We start from the raw sequence: 15969 nt of genomic DNA, 5'->3' as shown, positions 1-15969 counted from the left end.
GGCCGCTGTGGAACTGGCAGGAGGGGCCAAGGCTGGACTCCGCCCCCGCGCCCGGAGGGAGGGGTTCCGAGTAGCTGAGGCTTTGTGCCCTCGCCGACCCCGGAGAAAACAAGTGAGACGTCTCGGCCTGGTCCCGAGGCCCTTCTAGGAAGAGGGCGGGATATGGTGATGTGAGGAGCGCGCCCAGTGAACCCAGAAGTGGCCTTGATGGAGAGCTGGGTAGGTGGCAGGAGTAAACAAGGAGAGGCTTTTATTACGAGTGTGGACTATTTGGAGGCTAAGTAGAAAATGAAGCAAATGAAAAATAATAACTGTTTTCAACTTGAGAAAAAAGATTTAACAAGTAAGAAAAGAAAGCCTACTGCTTGGCACCTTAGCCCACAGTACTTAGTAATAATGTAAACTCTGCTAATTTAATTTTAAAAATTGATACATTACGATCCCCGGAACCAAAAAAACCTTCATATATTAGACAAGAACAGGGTTTTTGTTTTTTTTTTTTTTTTTTGAGACAGGGTCTCACTATGTAGTTGAGACTCACCTACAACTCACTATGTAGCCCAGGCTGGCCTTGAACTCACAGTGATCCTCCTGCCTCAGCCTCCCGAGTGCTGGGATTATAGGCATGCGCTACCATGCCCGGCTTTTGGGGGGTTTTTGAGACAGGGTCTCACTTTGTAGTTCAGGCTGCTCTGGAACTTACTGTGTAGCCCTGGCTGGTCTCGAACTCGCAGCAATCCTCCTGCTTCAGCCTCCCGAGTGCTGGGATTACAGGCGTGCACCACCATGCCTGGCTAGTAAGTCTTATTCTTTCTTTTGTTTTTTTGAGGCAGGGTCTCCCTATGTAGTTCAGGCTAGTCTTGAACTCACTATGTAGCTCAGGCTGTCCTGGTACTTCCAATCCTGCCTCAGCCTCCTGTATGTTGGGATTATAGGCCTGCCTCACCATGCCAGACTTTTTTTTGGTGGAGGGGGTTGTGCTGAAGATAGAACCCAGGGCCTTGTGTAACCAGTTACTACTCTGCTGCTGAGGTACATCCCCAACCTGTAAATACAAACTGCTTGTTCACTGTCTGCATTCCTAGAGGAATTTACTGGGTTAAATTACAGATTATAAAGTACTGGCAGAGCCTGTTACTGTTTCAAGTGATTTCCTGAGGGATGTCCTGGGGACTAGTCCATGGTTACACTGTGGCTGGGGGACAGAAGTGGCCTGGAGCTGGGGTTTTAAGGCCAGCCTATAAAGTGAGACCCTAATCTCAAAAAAACCTAAATGAATAGATAATAAATAAAAGTGGGCCTGGAATTCAGTGTGGAATTCGTCCTTCCTGTATTGGTCCCACGGGCCTTTCCATAGCAGGCACCATTCTCTGGACCTTGTACTGTGCTGGCCCAAGGACTAGTTTGCTACCCAACACTTCAGAAGAGTCAAAAGGTACAGAGAGAAGAAAGAAAAGTAACAATAAAGCTTATTAGAATAATAAGCTTTATTAGCTTAGAATAATGTTTCACAGGTTGGTTTGTCCACAGTATTTTTCTTTTCCCCTCTTTTTTTGGAGACAGGATCTTGTTTTCCTCTGCCAGGCCATTGCTTTCCGCCATTTTCTGTCTCCCCATGGGCATAACAGCAATGGAGCTGGCCAACCACTGACTGAAACCTCTGAAACCATGAGCCAAGATAAACCTCTCCTTTTTTTTTTTTTTTTTTTTGGTACAGGGGATAGAATTTGGGTCTTTGTGCTTGCAAGGCAGGTGCTAGAACCACTGAGCCAAATCCCCAGCCCAAACCTCTCCCCTTGTAAGTTATCATCATCAGGTATTTTGTCCCTGCGACAGAAAGCAGACTAATATGACATCTCCCTAGGCCTCACCGCTTAAAGCTCCCATGTGAACCTTTGGGAAATACACTTAGACCAGATCCAAATCATAGCACCTTATCTTTCTTGGTATTTCCCTCATATCATTTGCCAGTTCTTGTATCAGCTGCTGCTGTGAACTCCTTTTGGGTATAGACTATACCTCGTTCATCATTTTTAACCCAGGACCTTGGACATAGCATTTATAACAACTTTCTCGATGAAAATGCTGTGGACTGGCTGTGGTTGCAGCTGAGGTACAGCACTTGCCTCGTATCCATGATGCCCTGGATTTGAACTCCAGCATCTCAAACAACAAAACTAGCTGGGTATGGTGGTGCACACCTGCAGTTCCAGCACTTGGGAAGGGGAGGCAGGAGGACTGTTGTGAATCCAAGACCAACCTGAACTATATAGCAAGACCCTGTCTCAGAAACAAAAAGTAAAAGAAAACTGCTTACCTAAGGGCAGCCAGGAAGCAGAGAGCGAGCCAAAGAAGAAGGGGCTAGGGAACAAGATTCAGTCCCAAGGTCGCACCTCCCGCTTCAACTAGGTCCCGCCTTCTAGGTTTCCATTACTGACCAATAACGCCATGAAGTTATGGATCCATCAGTGAATTAATCCACTGAAATTAGAATCCTCATGATACAATCATCTTTTCAAAGCCTATCAGCTGGCAATCAAGCCTGTTACATGGATTTTTTTTTTTTTTTTTTTTTTGAGACAGGGTTTACGTGGTTCACACTGGCCCCAAACTTAACAACAATCCTTCCTCCTCAGCCTCGTACGCCGGGATTACAGGAGGGTGCCACCACACCTGGCTTCTCAAAGAATCCTCGCAGGCTGAACCACTCAGTTTCTACCTAGACAGAGATGGCTTCTGCCTGTAAAACAGAAAGATGTATTTCCCAGTTATCCACGTAGGACTTAGATGATACACAGATTTTTCCAGTTTAAGGCAGTAATGGTGAACCTTTCAGAGCTTTCAGTGATAGAAACAGCTCACCGCAGCACACATGCCGTAGGTTCATCACCACTGGTTTAAGGTATTCTCTCACAAATTTCTGAAAAATATTTGGCACTTGTTGCTGGAAATCTGGCAAATGTTACAAAGGAAGCCAAAGAAATAACCAGAGTGGGGGGAAAAAAAACCAGACTGTGTCACTTACATGCAACCCTTACCCTTTGGTTATTAAGAGTTTGTAGGGGGCTGGGGATTTAGCTCAGTGGTTCCGGCGCCTGCGCATAAGACCTGAGTTCAATTCCCCGTACCAAAAAAACAAAACAAAAAAAAGTTTGTAGGGTGCAAAGGGGTGGAGTCTGTGTCTGGGAGTTTTGTGTGATTTCACAAAGAACCCTTTGACATCGAGATCGGAAAACCTCTAAACGACACTGTCCTGATAATTCTGGAGTTCTGTTTTGTGGTACTAGATATAGAACCCTGGGCCTGACGTGTGTCCCTGGCCTGTGGCAGCAGGACTTTCTGAGTGCTCCTCCTGCCTCTGAGAAGCCCTCCTCACTCCCACCTCACACAGGCCGGAGTGTGTCCCACGGTGCTGCATCTCCACGGGGCTGGGCCAAGTCTCAGACAACTGCAGCCATCTCGCCACCACAGCACGCCCGGCTCTGGAGTCTTTAAGAGCACCTCCCTACCTCCACTCCTGCGAGAATCAGCTCCAGTGACTGGCCAGATGGCTTCACATTTCAGACTTTAAAGGGCATGGAGCCGGGCGTGGTGGCGTATGCCTGGAATCCCAGCACTTGGGAGGCCGAAGCAGAAGGATCATTTTTTGAGACAGGGTTTACGTGGTTCACACTGGCCCCAAACTTAACAACAATCCTTCCTCCTCAGCCTCGTACGCCGGGATTACAGGAGGGTGCCACCACACCTGGCTTCTCAAAGAATCCTCGCAGGCTGAACCACTCAGTTTCTACCTAGACAGAGATGGCTTCTGCCTGTAAAACAGAAAGATGTATTTCCCAGTTATCCACGTAGGACTTAGATGATACACAGATTTTTCCAGTTTAAGGCAGTAATGGTGAACCTTTCAGAGCTTTCAGTGATAGAAACAGCTCACCGCAGCACACATGCCGTAGGTTCATCACCACTGGTTTAAGGTATTCTCTCACAAATTTCTGAAAAATATTTGGCACTTGTTGCTGGAAATCTGGCAAATGTTACAAAGGAAGCCAAAGAAATAACCAGAGTGGGGGGAAAAAAAACCAGACTGTGTCACTTACATGCAACCCTTACCCTTTGGTTATTAAGAGTTTGTAGGGGGCTGGGGATTTAGCTCAGTGGTTCCGGCGCCTGCGCATAAGACCTGAGTTCAATTCCCCGTACCAAAAAAACAAAACAAAAAAAAGTTTGTAGGGTGCAAAGGGGTGGAGTCTGTGTCTGGGAGTTTTGTGTGATTTCACAAAGAACCCTTTGACATCGAGATCGGAAAACCTCTAAACGACACTGTCCTGATAATTCTGGAGTTCTGTTTTGTGGTACTAGATATAGAACCCTGGGCCTGACGTGTGTCCCTGGCCTGTGGCAGCAGGACTTTCTGAGTGCTCCTCCTGCCTCTGAGAAGCCCTCCTCACTCCCACCTCACACAGGCCGGAGTGTGTCCCACGGTGCTGCATCTCCACGGGGCTGGGCCAAGTCTCAGACAACTGCAGCCATCTCGCCACCACAGCACGCCCGGCTCTGGAGTCTTTAAGAGCACCTCCCTACCTCCACTCCTGCGAGAATCAGCTCCAGTGACTGGCCAGATGGCTTCACATTTCAGACTTTAAAGGGCATGGAGCCGGGCGTGGTGGCGTATGCCTGGAATCCCAGCACTTGGGAGGCCGAAGCAGAAGGATCACTGTGAGTTCAAGACCAGCCTGGGCTACATAGCGAGTTCCAGGGCAGTCTCAACTACATAGTGAGACCCTGTCTCAAAAATAAATAAAAATAATGGGCATGGTGACAAACACCTGTAGTGCCAGGACTTTGAAGGCCGAGGCAGGTGGGTCACTTCAACTTCAAGGACAGCTTGGGCTACATAGTTGAGTTCAATACTAGCCTAGACTACATTGTGAGAATCTGCTTTCAATAACAAGGAGAGGTAAAATGGCAGATGTTATTTTTACCATCCCTGACTCTCCCCCATGTCAATGTTGGGAAATCATAGGCACTACAATAGAAAGGAATGTAACCTCAGACTGAGGGTAGTGCTTGCCAAACACACACAAGGCCTTTGGGACCCCAGCCCTCCGCCACACACCTGAATTCTTTTTTGTTTTTAGTCAGGGACTCACCATAATTCAGGCTGGCCTTAAACTCACTTTGTAGCCCAGGGTGGCCTCAAATTTCTGGTGATCCTCCTTACTTCAGTCTCCCACGTGTGCCACCACTGAATTCTTCACACACAGTAGCATTCAATAAATGTTTAACCAGCTAAGAAAAAAAGGTTTAGCTAGCTGCTTAAAATTATCTAATCCTGACAGATACACCTCCCAGGCTGTTTTGAGTTTTGCCATTTTCTTCAAACTCTGGTGCGTTATTTTTAGGTGGTCCCAAAACAGTAAACTTTGCACTATGCTATGTCCCAGGTTTCTCTTGAATCAGTATCACCAAAGATTATCTTGGGTTTTTCCTTGAAGAGTTCTTAGCTTTGGGCCGGGTTTTGCTGCCTGCCTTGCAAATACAAGGTCCCAAGTTCAGTCCCTTGTACTGAACAAAAAAAAAAAAATTTTTGTTTAGCTTTTTCTGACAAGGCCAGTTTAATCTGTAAATGTAATGAAAACAATGAACCTTTCTGGAAAGTTTGTTTATGAGTGACAGCTCAGGAAATTTAGCTCTTAAAAAAAAAAAAATGGTATTGCCACCAAAACAACAAAGAGCCCATTTATAAAGAATCATGATCACTTCTCAGGCCTTTGGCTAAGTAGTATTTGTTCTTATCAGTTTAATATAAAGGATCATGAGCACAATAAAAAATACGCAGGCTGACTTACTACCTCCAAAACTTTGGCTTTCTCCAAAAATTAATGACCATAACTGCTATTCCTTATACTTCAAGTCACATGATTACAAGAAAAACAGAAAAAAGCAGACAAACAATATTTACCCATTATGATTTATTCTCTACAATACTTCATTAAAGAGTTCAATCAATGATTTGCACTCAGAAGTTATATAGCCAAGAGGCAACCAAGTGTAATACAAAGAAGTGGTCTGAAATCTTTGCACTGAAGGCCATACAGTCTCTTGCTTCAGGGAAATAAGAACAAAAATAATAAAAAACAAATAGATGCCCAGGCTCCAGAAATCTCGATAGAAAAAAACATCAACAGTTAGTGTAATTGCAGATGTTAACATATCATGGAAAACAGATCTTGTGCAAAATATTAAAATTAACACGCAGAACTTCTTTTGTATAGATGGTTTTTATTATAAACCGTAAAATATAACATCTTAACTACAAACCTTTCATGTGGAAAGGGTATCTAACATGAATTGTTTCAATATTATGAAGAAAAAAGTTTAAGAACCTCACAGTGGAAACAATCCAACACTGACAAACTCTAGTGATCAAAGACACTCTCTTTTAGTTGAAGTAAAACAAGGACAATTCATAATTACAGGAAAAATGTCCTAGCTGTGGGTATTAATGAGACAAGCCAACTTTCCAGACCAAAAGGCACTCACAGCTAGGGATGAAACAAACTCCGAACCAAGCCAGGAAGTTGGGCTGGTTCCTTCTAACAGTGGTTACCTACTATTCAGTGGCCCCCAAAGACAGAGGAAACAATGGGCAGGAAGCACCGTCTCTCTACCTCCCGCTTGTTCACATGTACCGGCCACCCTTATTACTGCTTTGGTCAAGCAAGTGGAAGGCAGATCTGCTCCAGCTCAGAGCTGTCAGTCACCCCCCCTATGCAAAGCTGCCACATAGATGACCCAGACTCGGTATTTTTCCTGAGCCACCTGCCCCATGTTTCCACGAGGCCACCATGACCACATACTTCCAGACTGCTTCCTGACTATGCCCTGGTCAGGATGGACTCTTTGACAGGGCCTGTGTAGTTTCCCTTGGCTGACTTCTGAACCCCCTTGACAAAGCAAGAGGAGCTCATGCGTCTCCACTGCCGGACTTGCTGGGAGCACGAGGGAATGTGCAGGGAGTATAATATAAGGCTTCTTCAGTCCAAAACCACTGAGCCTACTTCAGTGTGATGCTGGGCTTCACCAGCCCTATTCTTGTGCACTGATTTCCCCCCCCATTTTGGGGGTTTTATTTTTTTATTTATTTTCTCAAATGGCAGGTACGCTACCCCACCCTCAATAAAATAAAATAAAATACATACTATACATTGGGGAAGACAAATAGGGCAACATTTCTACAAGAAAAATAGGCTCGAGAAACATGGCACTGTAAATGCTTGCATGACCAGTCTCACTGAGCGTGCTCAGGGGTGAAAATTTAGCACCATTTTTTTTGCTTTTTTAAATCTTTATAAATCAAACACAACTTCCAACATAGAACACTTAAACAGTAATGAGTGTAGCCCTATGTATCAATACTGTTGTACAAATTAGAGGTGGGTGGCTTAGTCCAGAGCTGACCACCCGGACATCAATCCATGGCACCTAAGAGTATCTGTTGTCACATCCGTAACAGGACATTATCCTCAGCAGCAGGACATCATGAGACAACCTCTTCACCTTCATCTGCACTGCAAGGGGACCATGGCAGGCCATGGCAACCCAGTTCAGCAATAAGGGAGACACAGCCTGGCACCCCGATGTCACACAAGTCTTCCCATGTACCCCAGGTCCTTCCCCTGACTGATTCCTTCCCAGAAACTAGAGGGCAACGTCTTTTTAGATTGTGTCCCACTCCACCTCCTCACTTCCTGGAAGAAGAAAGCTCAAAAGATCTTTAAATTTGAACATATGCCCATTTTGGAAAGCCACATCATCAATACATAAACTAAAAAATAAATTAAATCAATATACATGTTCACTGGGTTGACACCTGATCCACTTCGAGTTCTCTAAGCATATTGTGGAAAACCAGTGTGTTGTCCTCAGGATCCTCACCACCTCTTCCTGTGAGTCACTCTAGTAGTGCCTGTGAGAGTGCTTTCAAAGCCTCTGCCAAATCCCCTAGAGTTCTATGATCTTTGCCACCACATGAGTGAAGAGGCAAGAGAGAAAAACTGATAGCTATTTGGAAATCAGCAAACGAGAAGGGAAAGGTCACACGAAAGTTTAAATCCAGAAAAAAAATGAACAATTTGGAAATATGCCATGGTGGGGTTAAAACTCCCAGCACAGTAGGCAAGATAAGATTCACCTTGTTTCATTACACAGCTTTGCTCTAGAGTCTTATAAAGGGACAGAAACGTCAACAGTCTTCCTACTTCAGGCAAACGGAAAAAAATGAACTTGCACGCTGAACGGTCCCTCACGATGTTTGCCTGAAAAGAAAACCAGCTTAAGAGACCCTGGATTCTCAATGACAACGAGCCCAACCCAGACGCCCCGTGTGCACACCTGTGCTTCTGAGAACCCAGACCCAGCTATATAGGCACTGCTACCAGTAGGAGTGAGGTAGCCAGGTGGTGAGGAAGAGGTCTCTCCTTTCACACCGCACACAGCGATGACAACAGGACCTCCCATGGGCATCTCCACTCCATTCCTCAGCAGGCCACACTACAGAGCTCCGTGTCATACAAGGAGACTTGATGCAGGAAGAGTGCCAGACGATCCAACTGAGAGTGGGGTGAGAATGTTAAACCTTCGTGGCTTATTGAGCAATGAGATCTGCAACGCCATCTGAAGGGCTTCCGGTCTTGATGTGGGTCTCTGGCCAAGAGCCTCAAAGAACTCATGGTGCCCACCCTCAGCCCTAACATGGCGTCCACTTACGAAGCACGGAGATTGTGATCAACTCTTGGTATGCAATAAACTGGAAGTTTAAAAAAAGGGATTTAAAACAACCTAAAAATGTTTCTTGTTGGTCTCCGTTGCCCAGACTGCCAGGGGAACACCTATTTGATCCGGGAGGCTGAGTGTGTGTGGGGAAAACCTCCATGGATCATCAACTCTAATTCCAGTGTGTGGCCAACACACGTGGCAAATCACCAGACCAGGGTCTTCAGCACCCACACAGCGATTCTCACTAGTCATGGAGAAGCCCCAATCCAATGGAACCCCATACTGAGGAAAGGCTGAGATAAGGCTTGGGCCCCTCAAGTTCTGTTTCATTCAGTGTAACCCCACACCCTCTCAGTCAGTGGGAGGCAGACTTGGCAACGGAAGCTAGCATCATAAAATGGTGCAGTAATAGAAGTAACTGGACCAGGAAGAGGAGGCATCTGCTCCAATGATGTCATAGCCATTGGTGGCCACGGGGGGGTGGGACTGGTCATGCAGCCTTGTGTCAGGAGTAATGATTGTAGAGGGGCGGGGCATGAAGAGTGCCATTCTGGAAACAGTGCTGTCGAGAAGCAATATACTCTGCATAACTGATTGTCACCTTCTCACTTCGGTACCTGTATAAGGAAACAGGCAAGGGTATTAGGAACCCAAACACTTCATGTTGTGAAGTCACTCAGCAGAGAAAACCAAAAGCTTATTCCACATTTTGAAAGAATAAAATGGAAGACCAAGAGCAATCTTACTTACAGAAAATGAAAGACGGCACAAGAAAACAATGTTGTTATTACAAATGAACAAGATGAAAAAGCACAATCACAGTTCACCCCTGAGAATGTACTCAGCACATCCCACCTTTAAACGCTACATATGCTTATCATCAGGCTGCTTATAAGCAATCTGCTACTGGGGTCTGGATGAAACTTTCAAGGTCAAATTACATGGGTGGCAGATTAGAAGATGGCTCCACCAAAACCCAGTGTAAACTGCACATCCACTTTCAGGTTAAAATGAGGTAAATTTGACGGAAATGCAACTTCAATTTGCAGAAGAGCAATGAACAAGTTATCATAACTAAAAGGGGCACAGATACCTAATTCTGGGTCAAATTCTGATGAAGCAGGTCAAAGGATCTTTGGGTTATATAGGACAGGTCTCAATCCCCAGATGAATATGCCATATCACAGGGTCATCAGAACAGAATTCATAGCACTTTGGCTTTGCTCTGGAAAGAGCCATGAGTCAGGATGCGAAGCATGGGGTGTTACAAACCTATGGAGCCTACTACAGACCACAGGAGCTGGGTGTGACAATCCTTACCCAGAGCCATCTCTTTCCCACTGTAATCACTCCTCCACTGCAAGGTGATTATTCCTGAATTTTGACAGGGAAATGGCTGTTCAAATAAATTGTAATAATAATAGTAATAATAATAATGCTTTGTATTTGAAGAGTGGTTTTTTTTTTTTTTTTTTTTTTTTTTTTTTTTTTTTTTTTTTTTTTTTTTTTTTTTTTTTTTTTTGGTGCTGGGGATTGAACCCAGGGCCTTGTGCATGCTAAGCATGCGCTCTACCACTGAGCTACACCCCCCAGCCCCTCAATTTTTGGAATCCAAAGCGTTTCAAAAACACTGGGTTGTCTTCCAAACAGACCTGTAAGGCTATTATTAGATTATTCAGCATTTTACAGATGAGGGGCCCAACAGAGGCCCACACAGAAGCTAAACATCTCAGTGCTTCCACCTTCAGTAGGGACAGGAAGAGAACTAACATTTACTGATCACCTACAATGTTGCCTGGCCCTGGAATAGAAATTTTCCACACACTACCTTATCACAATCTACAACAACCCTAAGGAATTATCACTCACAGCTTACAGACAGGAAACAGGCTCAGCGAGGTGAAATAACTAGATCAGGTAACACAGCTAGTCAGGGAGCTGGGATTCAGACCCCCAAGCCTGTGTGCATTCTAAGACAGTCTCCCCAAAGAAACATGGTATCCAAAGAGGGGAGGCATATCCTTTTAACTTTCTGTAAGAAGCACCTCTAACTCTCCTGCACCTGACTAAACGTGTAGTCAGGAAGTAATGCCTTACTGGCCCTGGAATTTGATACTGGGAGCCTTCTTCGGACTTCAGCCCCCAGTCTCCCAAACACATGGAGCTGGCAAGACAGCCTTGATTGACTCTCAGCAGACCCAAACCCTGCTCCAACCCCACTATCAACCTAGCTGTGGAAAGGCACAGGATGCTGGGGAAGTCTGGCTTTGTTCATGCTGCTTCCTCAGAACTTAAACCTTACCTATATTTCTTTGGCTTAGGGACATTAGCTGAGAAAACTTTTTCCTTCCCCTTCCCATCAAAAGTATTCTCTATCCAACCCCCACTAAATGAAAATAACAAGGAAAACAAGATAGCGACTTACCTGGTGAGTTTGATCGTTTTTCTGAATTCACTGGTAATTGGAGCCTTAAAGCCACCTTTCCTGAGTAAGGAGTCTATTGTCTGGATCTGATCCCAGTCTGAGAAGAAGAGAAGCCACACTAGGTCAGCACAGACGGGACTCAAGAAACGGCTGAGTCTGCGGGGACAAAGGAAGGCCCAGGTGCCAACTCACACACCTGGAGCCCCATTATGCCTCACTGACGGCCCAGTGGAAACTCAGAGAAACGAGAGAGGACAGACCAGCATGTACCAGTGTCCCGGGGCTCCCTGCTCCCACGTCTTTCCTATAAGGAATTACCCAGTGTGTAATTAGCAAAGGGCAAACACGGTCCCCAGTTAGACCAGCTTATTGCTTGAGCTGATACCCAGGGGCTGCTCTATGAAAAGAGACATTGACTGTTTGCTTGTTTGCTTACTTATTCTGCCAGTCTCAGCCTCCAAGTAGCCAGGATTACTAGCCAGGACTACAAGCACACACAAATGTGCCCAGCTAGGAAAGAGGGAGATTCAAATTCTGTCACTTAGACGCTTTTAAGTGGCCTCTTTTGTTTGATGATCTCTATGAATTGTTTTCTATGACACAGAACTGACAGCAGGAAGGAAAATGTTCCCTTAGGAAGGATGGAAATGTTCACACACCTACTGTTCAATCCTGCTCCCACACCCCACTTTTTGCTATCCTGGGAACTGAGCTACATTTCTACACCTTTTATTATTTATTTATTTATTTTTCTCTTTTTCAGACGGGGTCTCACTATGTAATTGAGACTGACTTGGAACTCACTATGTAGCCCAGGCTGGTCTCGAGCTCACAGTGATCTTTCTGCCTCAGTGCTGAATTATAGGCGTGCACCACCACACCCGGCTCCTTTTTATTTTTTTGAGACAAGGCCTTGCTAAATTGCCCATAGGAGACTTAAACCTGTGGTCTTACTGCTTCACCCTCCTAGAATATTGAGACTACTGGTATGTGCCACCATGTCTGGCAAAGCTTCTTTTTTATGACAAATCCTCAATACTTTTAACACAGTTGAATCACAACCACCATGGAAACTAACAAGGCCATCACTTTCCACGAAATTCGTTCATTAACAGACTTAATGAGGTATTTTTCTCTTTCCAGGTTCACATCCAATCAATATTGTTTCACATACTATTTTCAAGAACAGACTAATTACAGAAAGAAAGAAAACTGGGCTACATATCACAGAAACACAAGAAACATTTAAAGGTATTCTTCTGGATATTCTTTTAGAGAAAAGCTGTCTGACCCACTTCCTCTCTCTAACGTCCCCAATATACGAACTCATTAAACACATTTAAACACGGGGGAGTACGTTTTGACCTTTGCCAAGTGCAATACATTTAATGATTCATGATCAGAAGTTCAATACCCACCGATAAAAGCAACTTCTCTTTATAACGAACTCTACAATGATGGTTGGAATTTTGCTGTAGCATAAGGGGGCAAGAAAGAAAGCTATTACAAATGGGAAAGCAAAGGAAGTATTTTTTCTTTCTTTTTTTCCAGCTCCTGGGTCTTCTTGAGAGTTGTCCTGGTGCTGTCATCATTTAGTATTAATGCTGGATATGGTGCTTCTAATCCCTTACCCAGGAAGCTGAGGAATGAGGACTGCTGTACATTTACTACATGAGACCCTGTCTTTAAAAAAAAGTCCTAAGGGGGGAAAAGCATTTTTAGTAGTAGCTCAGCTGAAAGATGACATATTTTACTTCTGAGCCCTTTAAATGGCAAATGGCATGGCTATGAACGGTACTTTCTCTAAATGTCCAACTCACCTTGTTCCTTAGCAACCTCAGGTAAATACGTGGCTGTGCGTTTGACGCCTTTTTCATTGATAAATTCAATTCGAATCCCATGGACTCCTACCTACAGAAAGACACAACAAATAAATGGCATTAACTTATTCTAGCAGAACTGCAGCCACCAACATACAAATCATCCCTGACCAGCTTGACCCATGTCTGAGAAGAGCAGAACTTCTTCCTTTCCATGACTTTCAGAGATAAAGGGCAAAGGTTGAGTATATGTAGTTAGCTTCCTGAGAATATTAAGGTTGTAGAAATAGATGTTTAAGTAGCTTACTCAATAATTTTGACTATTTAACCTTTAACCTATTTCATAAATAAATATACAACTATCACAAAGTTTTTATCAGAGTACATGATTCTTGTTATCTGATTCCTAATAAAACTTGTCCTTTAGGGCTTGCCAAGAGGGATCTGTAATATTTTGCGTCATTTCATTATTTCTTATTAGATATAGAACTGGGGAACAAACCTCCTCCTAATAGGCCAGTACCTTCTGTCACCTGTCTTGCCCACAATGATACCCAGTTCCCACACCTCAGGCCCTCTCTCAGTGAGGAGACACATTGCCATGTACTAACCCGAACCCAAACGCAACGAGACGCAGAGTCCAAATGCAGCTGCTCTCACCTCCCAGTCCAGGTAATCACTGGCATCCTCAAAATTAGTAAGGAGGGAGACAGAGCAGAAAAGTTTAGGCAGCTCCTCTCTGGTCAGGGGGGGAAATCGGCTGTCCTTAAGTGCACTGGAGGGGGACAGAAAACATAAATGAGGCTGCTCCAGCGTCAGGAGCCAACATCCCATGCCACAGAGAGAGCCTGTGTAGCTCTGAATCCTGAGATACACAAAAAAGCATCTGTCAACCACCAACACCACATGACACCAACAGTGATTCTATTAACTGTCCGGATGAGCACTGATAAGTGACTCACCAGACTAAGTGCTCACATTTCCTCATTATCACAAAGGGAATGCTCTGACTGTACCACTTAGAAGAAATGAGGTCAGGCAGGTATTCCACGTCTAGCCAGTTCAGGTACATACAGTTCTTAACATCAAGGGTCATTACCTGGTTAACGTGTATTCCCTGAGTCCTGAATGAAGATTCATGGCTGAGAAGGTCCCAATGCAGCCACGAAGCCGCTTGTCCCGCCCTGTCTTCCACGTCACAAAGAGAGGACTAAAAAAGGAAAACACAAAACATTCTCCAGCTCCAAATTAATAATGGATAATGTTCTTCTTCATTTGTTATTGCCCAAAAAGATGGTTTGAACTGCCAGCTACCTGAAGAACTGTAGAAGTTGCTACAGTTTCAGCTGTAGCTAAAAAGGGCCTTGGTGCAATTTCCAAGGCTCCACACTGACAACTTCCATGCCTGTGGTACCACATTCATGGGCTGTTCTTCCCTTCCTTGGCCAGGGGGTCAACATTTTCTTCCAAATCTACTCTCCTTTATTTTCACAAGGAGCTAGACTGACTAGCTCCATCTTTCAAGGCAACACACTTTGCCTGAATATTTCCACACCTACTGGGAGCATTCCTACAAGCTCACATTGTTCCTACAATTACAACTGCTCCTGGCAACTACAAATATTTCCTGCTCACAAAATTTTCAGAAAAGAAGAATAATGCCATTTCAGAAAAGCCCCCCTACCCCAGTACTGGGGATCAAACTCAGGACTTTCCACTGAGCTAAATCCCTGGCCTTCAAGAAAGCTTTTTAGCTGGGCGGGGTGGTGCGTGCCTGTAATCCCAGCACTTGGGGAGGCTGAGGCAGGAGGATAGTGAGTTTGAGACCAGCGTGGGTTACACAGTGTGTGAAAAGCAAACAAAAAGAAAAGAACGCCAGTCAAAAAAAAAAAAAAAAAAAAAAAAAAAAAAGTAAAGAAAGCTTTTTATTAGCAGAAGTTGCCACTTCTATTCCTAGGCCAAAGACATGCTTTATTAAGCTACATCAGACTGACAGTGACAGAATTTTTAGAAAGTTATGGGGTTATCTCATCTTTCTGAGATCCCTCTACACCTCTAACCTTAGCTCTTACCTTCTCTTTTTCTTTGGCTTTTTACATAGGTGGTCTCACTATGTAGTTCAGGATGGCCTCAAACTCAGGGCAATCCTCCTGCCTCAGCCTCCCAAGTGCTGAGATTACAGGCCTGCACCACCACACATGGCCACTGAGCTTGAGGGAATCACTGGTTACACGCAACTGAAATGTTCAAAGTTATCTACTTTTTTCATCACTGTTGCAAAGGTTGCAGGCAAATCTCTTACCTACCCACATTTCCTTCCAATAAAGCACCTGCAGTCTAGCTGAGTATGCTGATGCAAGGGGACTGCAAGTTGAAGACCAACTTTAGGCAACTTAGTGAGATTCTGTCCATAATAAAAAAAAAGAGAGAGAAAAAAAAGGCTGGGGATGTAGCTCAGTGTGAAGGCCCTGTGTTCAATTACCAGTATCATACAAAACAAAACAAAAGAGTACCTGCACAGTATCAGCCAAAGCTACTGTACCCCAAAACCTTGAAAGACTTCTCCTACCCACAGGATGAAAATACAAAGTCCTGAACACACGAGCTTAAACCAGAGATGGCACCTTTTAGGGTTTTCAATGATACCGCCCCCTGCAGCACGAGTACCATAGGTTCATCATCATTGGCCTAAACCCTAGTCACTCACACTGAGACTACACTTGTTCCTATAAATTAAAATCCTCTCCTGTACAGAATGGTGGGATTCTGATCTGTCTTGGAATTCTCGACTGCTCCATTGGGAGTTTTCTGATCATGTTACCACATGGCAACACTTCCCTAAAACATCAGCACATTTTCTCCACTTTCCTTTCCTCAGACGCTCACACAGAGATAAATTAAATTACCTTCTACTTTTTTTTTTTTTTTTTTTTTTTTTTTTTTTTT

The 15969-nt window shown here is 44.4% G+C and overlaps 1 protein-coding gene and 1 long non-coding RNA gene across 4 annotated transcripts in view; one reads left to right on the top strand and one right to left on the bottom strand.

The window, feature by feature from the left end:
* The window catches only part of LOC104871634, a 34033-nt gene extending 21222 nt beyond the window's left edge, over nt 1–12811 (top strand). The window contains exons 3-4 of the long non-coding RNA XR_004514707.1: nt 12347–12454; nt 12755–12811. This is a non-coding gene — a long non-coding RNA (uncharacterized LOC104871634). The remainder of the gene's footprint in view (nt 1–12346; nt 12455–12754) is intronic.
* Ammecr1l (AMMECR1 like) overlaps nt 5967–15969 on the bottom strand; it is a 25783-nt gene continuing 15780 nt past the window's right edge. For 2 of the 3 annotated variants that reach the window (XM_010637640.3, XM_033757142.1), the window contains exons 3-7: nt 14123–14233; nt 13684–13798; nt 13024–13114; nt 11204–11300; nt 5967–9395 (exon numbers count right to left, since the gene is read on the bottom strand). In XM_010637640.3, the coding sequence (XP_010635942.1) occupies nt 9284–9395; nt 11204–11300; nt 13024–13114; nt 13684–13798; nt 14123–14233 (526 nt within the window). In that variant the 3' untranslated portion in view covers nt 5967–9283. Of the gene's footprint in view, nt 9396–10098; nt 10153–11203; nt 11301–13023; nt 13115–13683; nt 13799–14122; nt 14234–15969 lie in introns of all 3 variants that reach the window. The other variant, XM_010637642.3, reaches the window with a different exon arrangement.

The sequence above is a fragment of the Fukomys damarensis genome, unplaced genomic scaffold, assembly GCF_012274545.1.
Source record: "Fukomys damarensis isolate Sample0158 unplaced genomic scaffold, DMR_v1.0_HiC HiC_scaffold_29, whole genome shotgun sequence".
Taxonomy (NCBI): domain Eukaryota; kingdom Metazoa; phylum Chordata; class Mammalia; order Rodentia; family Bathyergidae; genus Fukomys; species Fukomys damarensis.
Note: the sequence above shows the minus strand (reverse complement) of the source record. Positions and strands in the feature narration are given on the sequence as shown.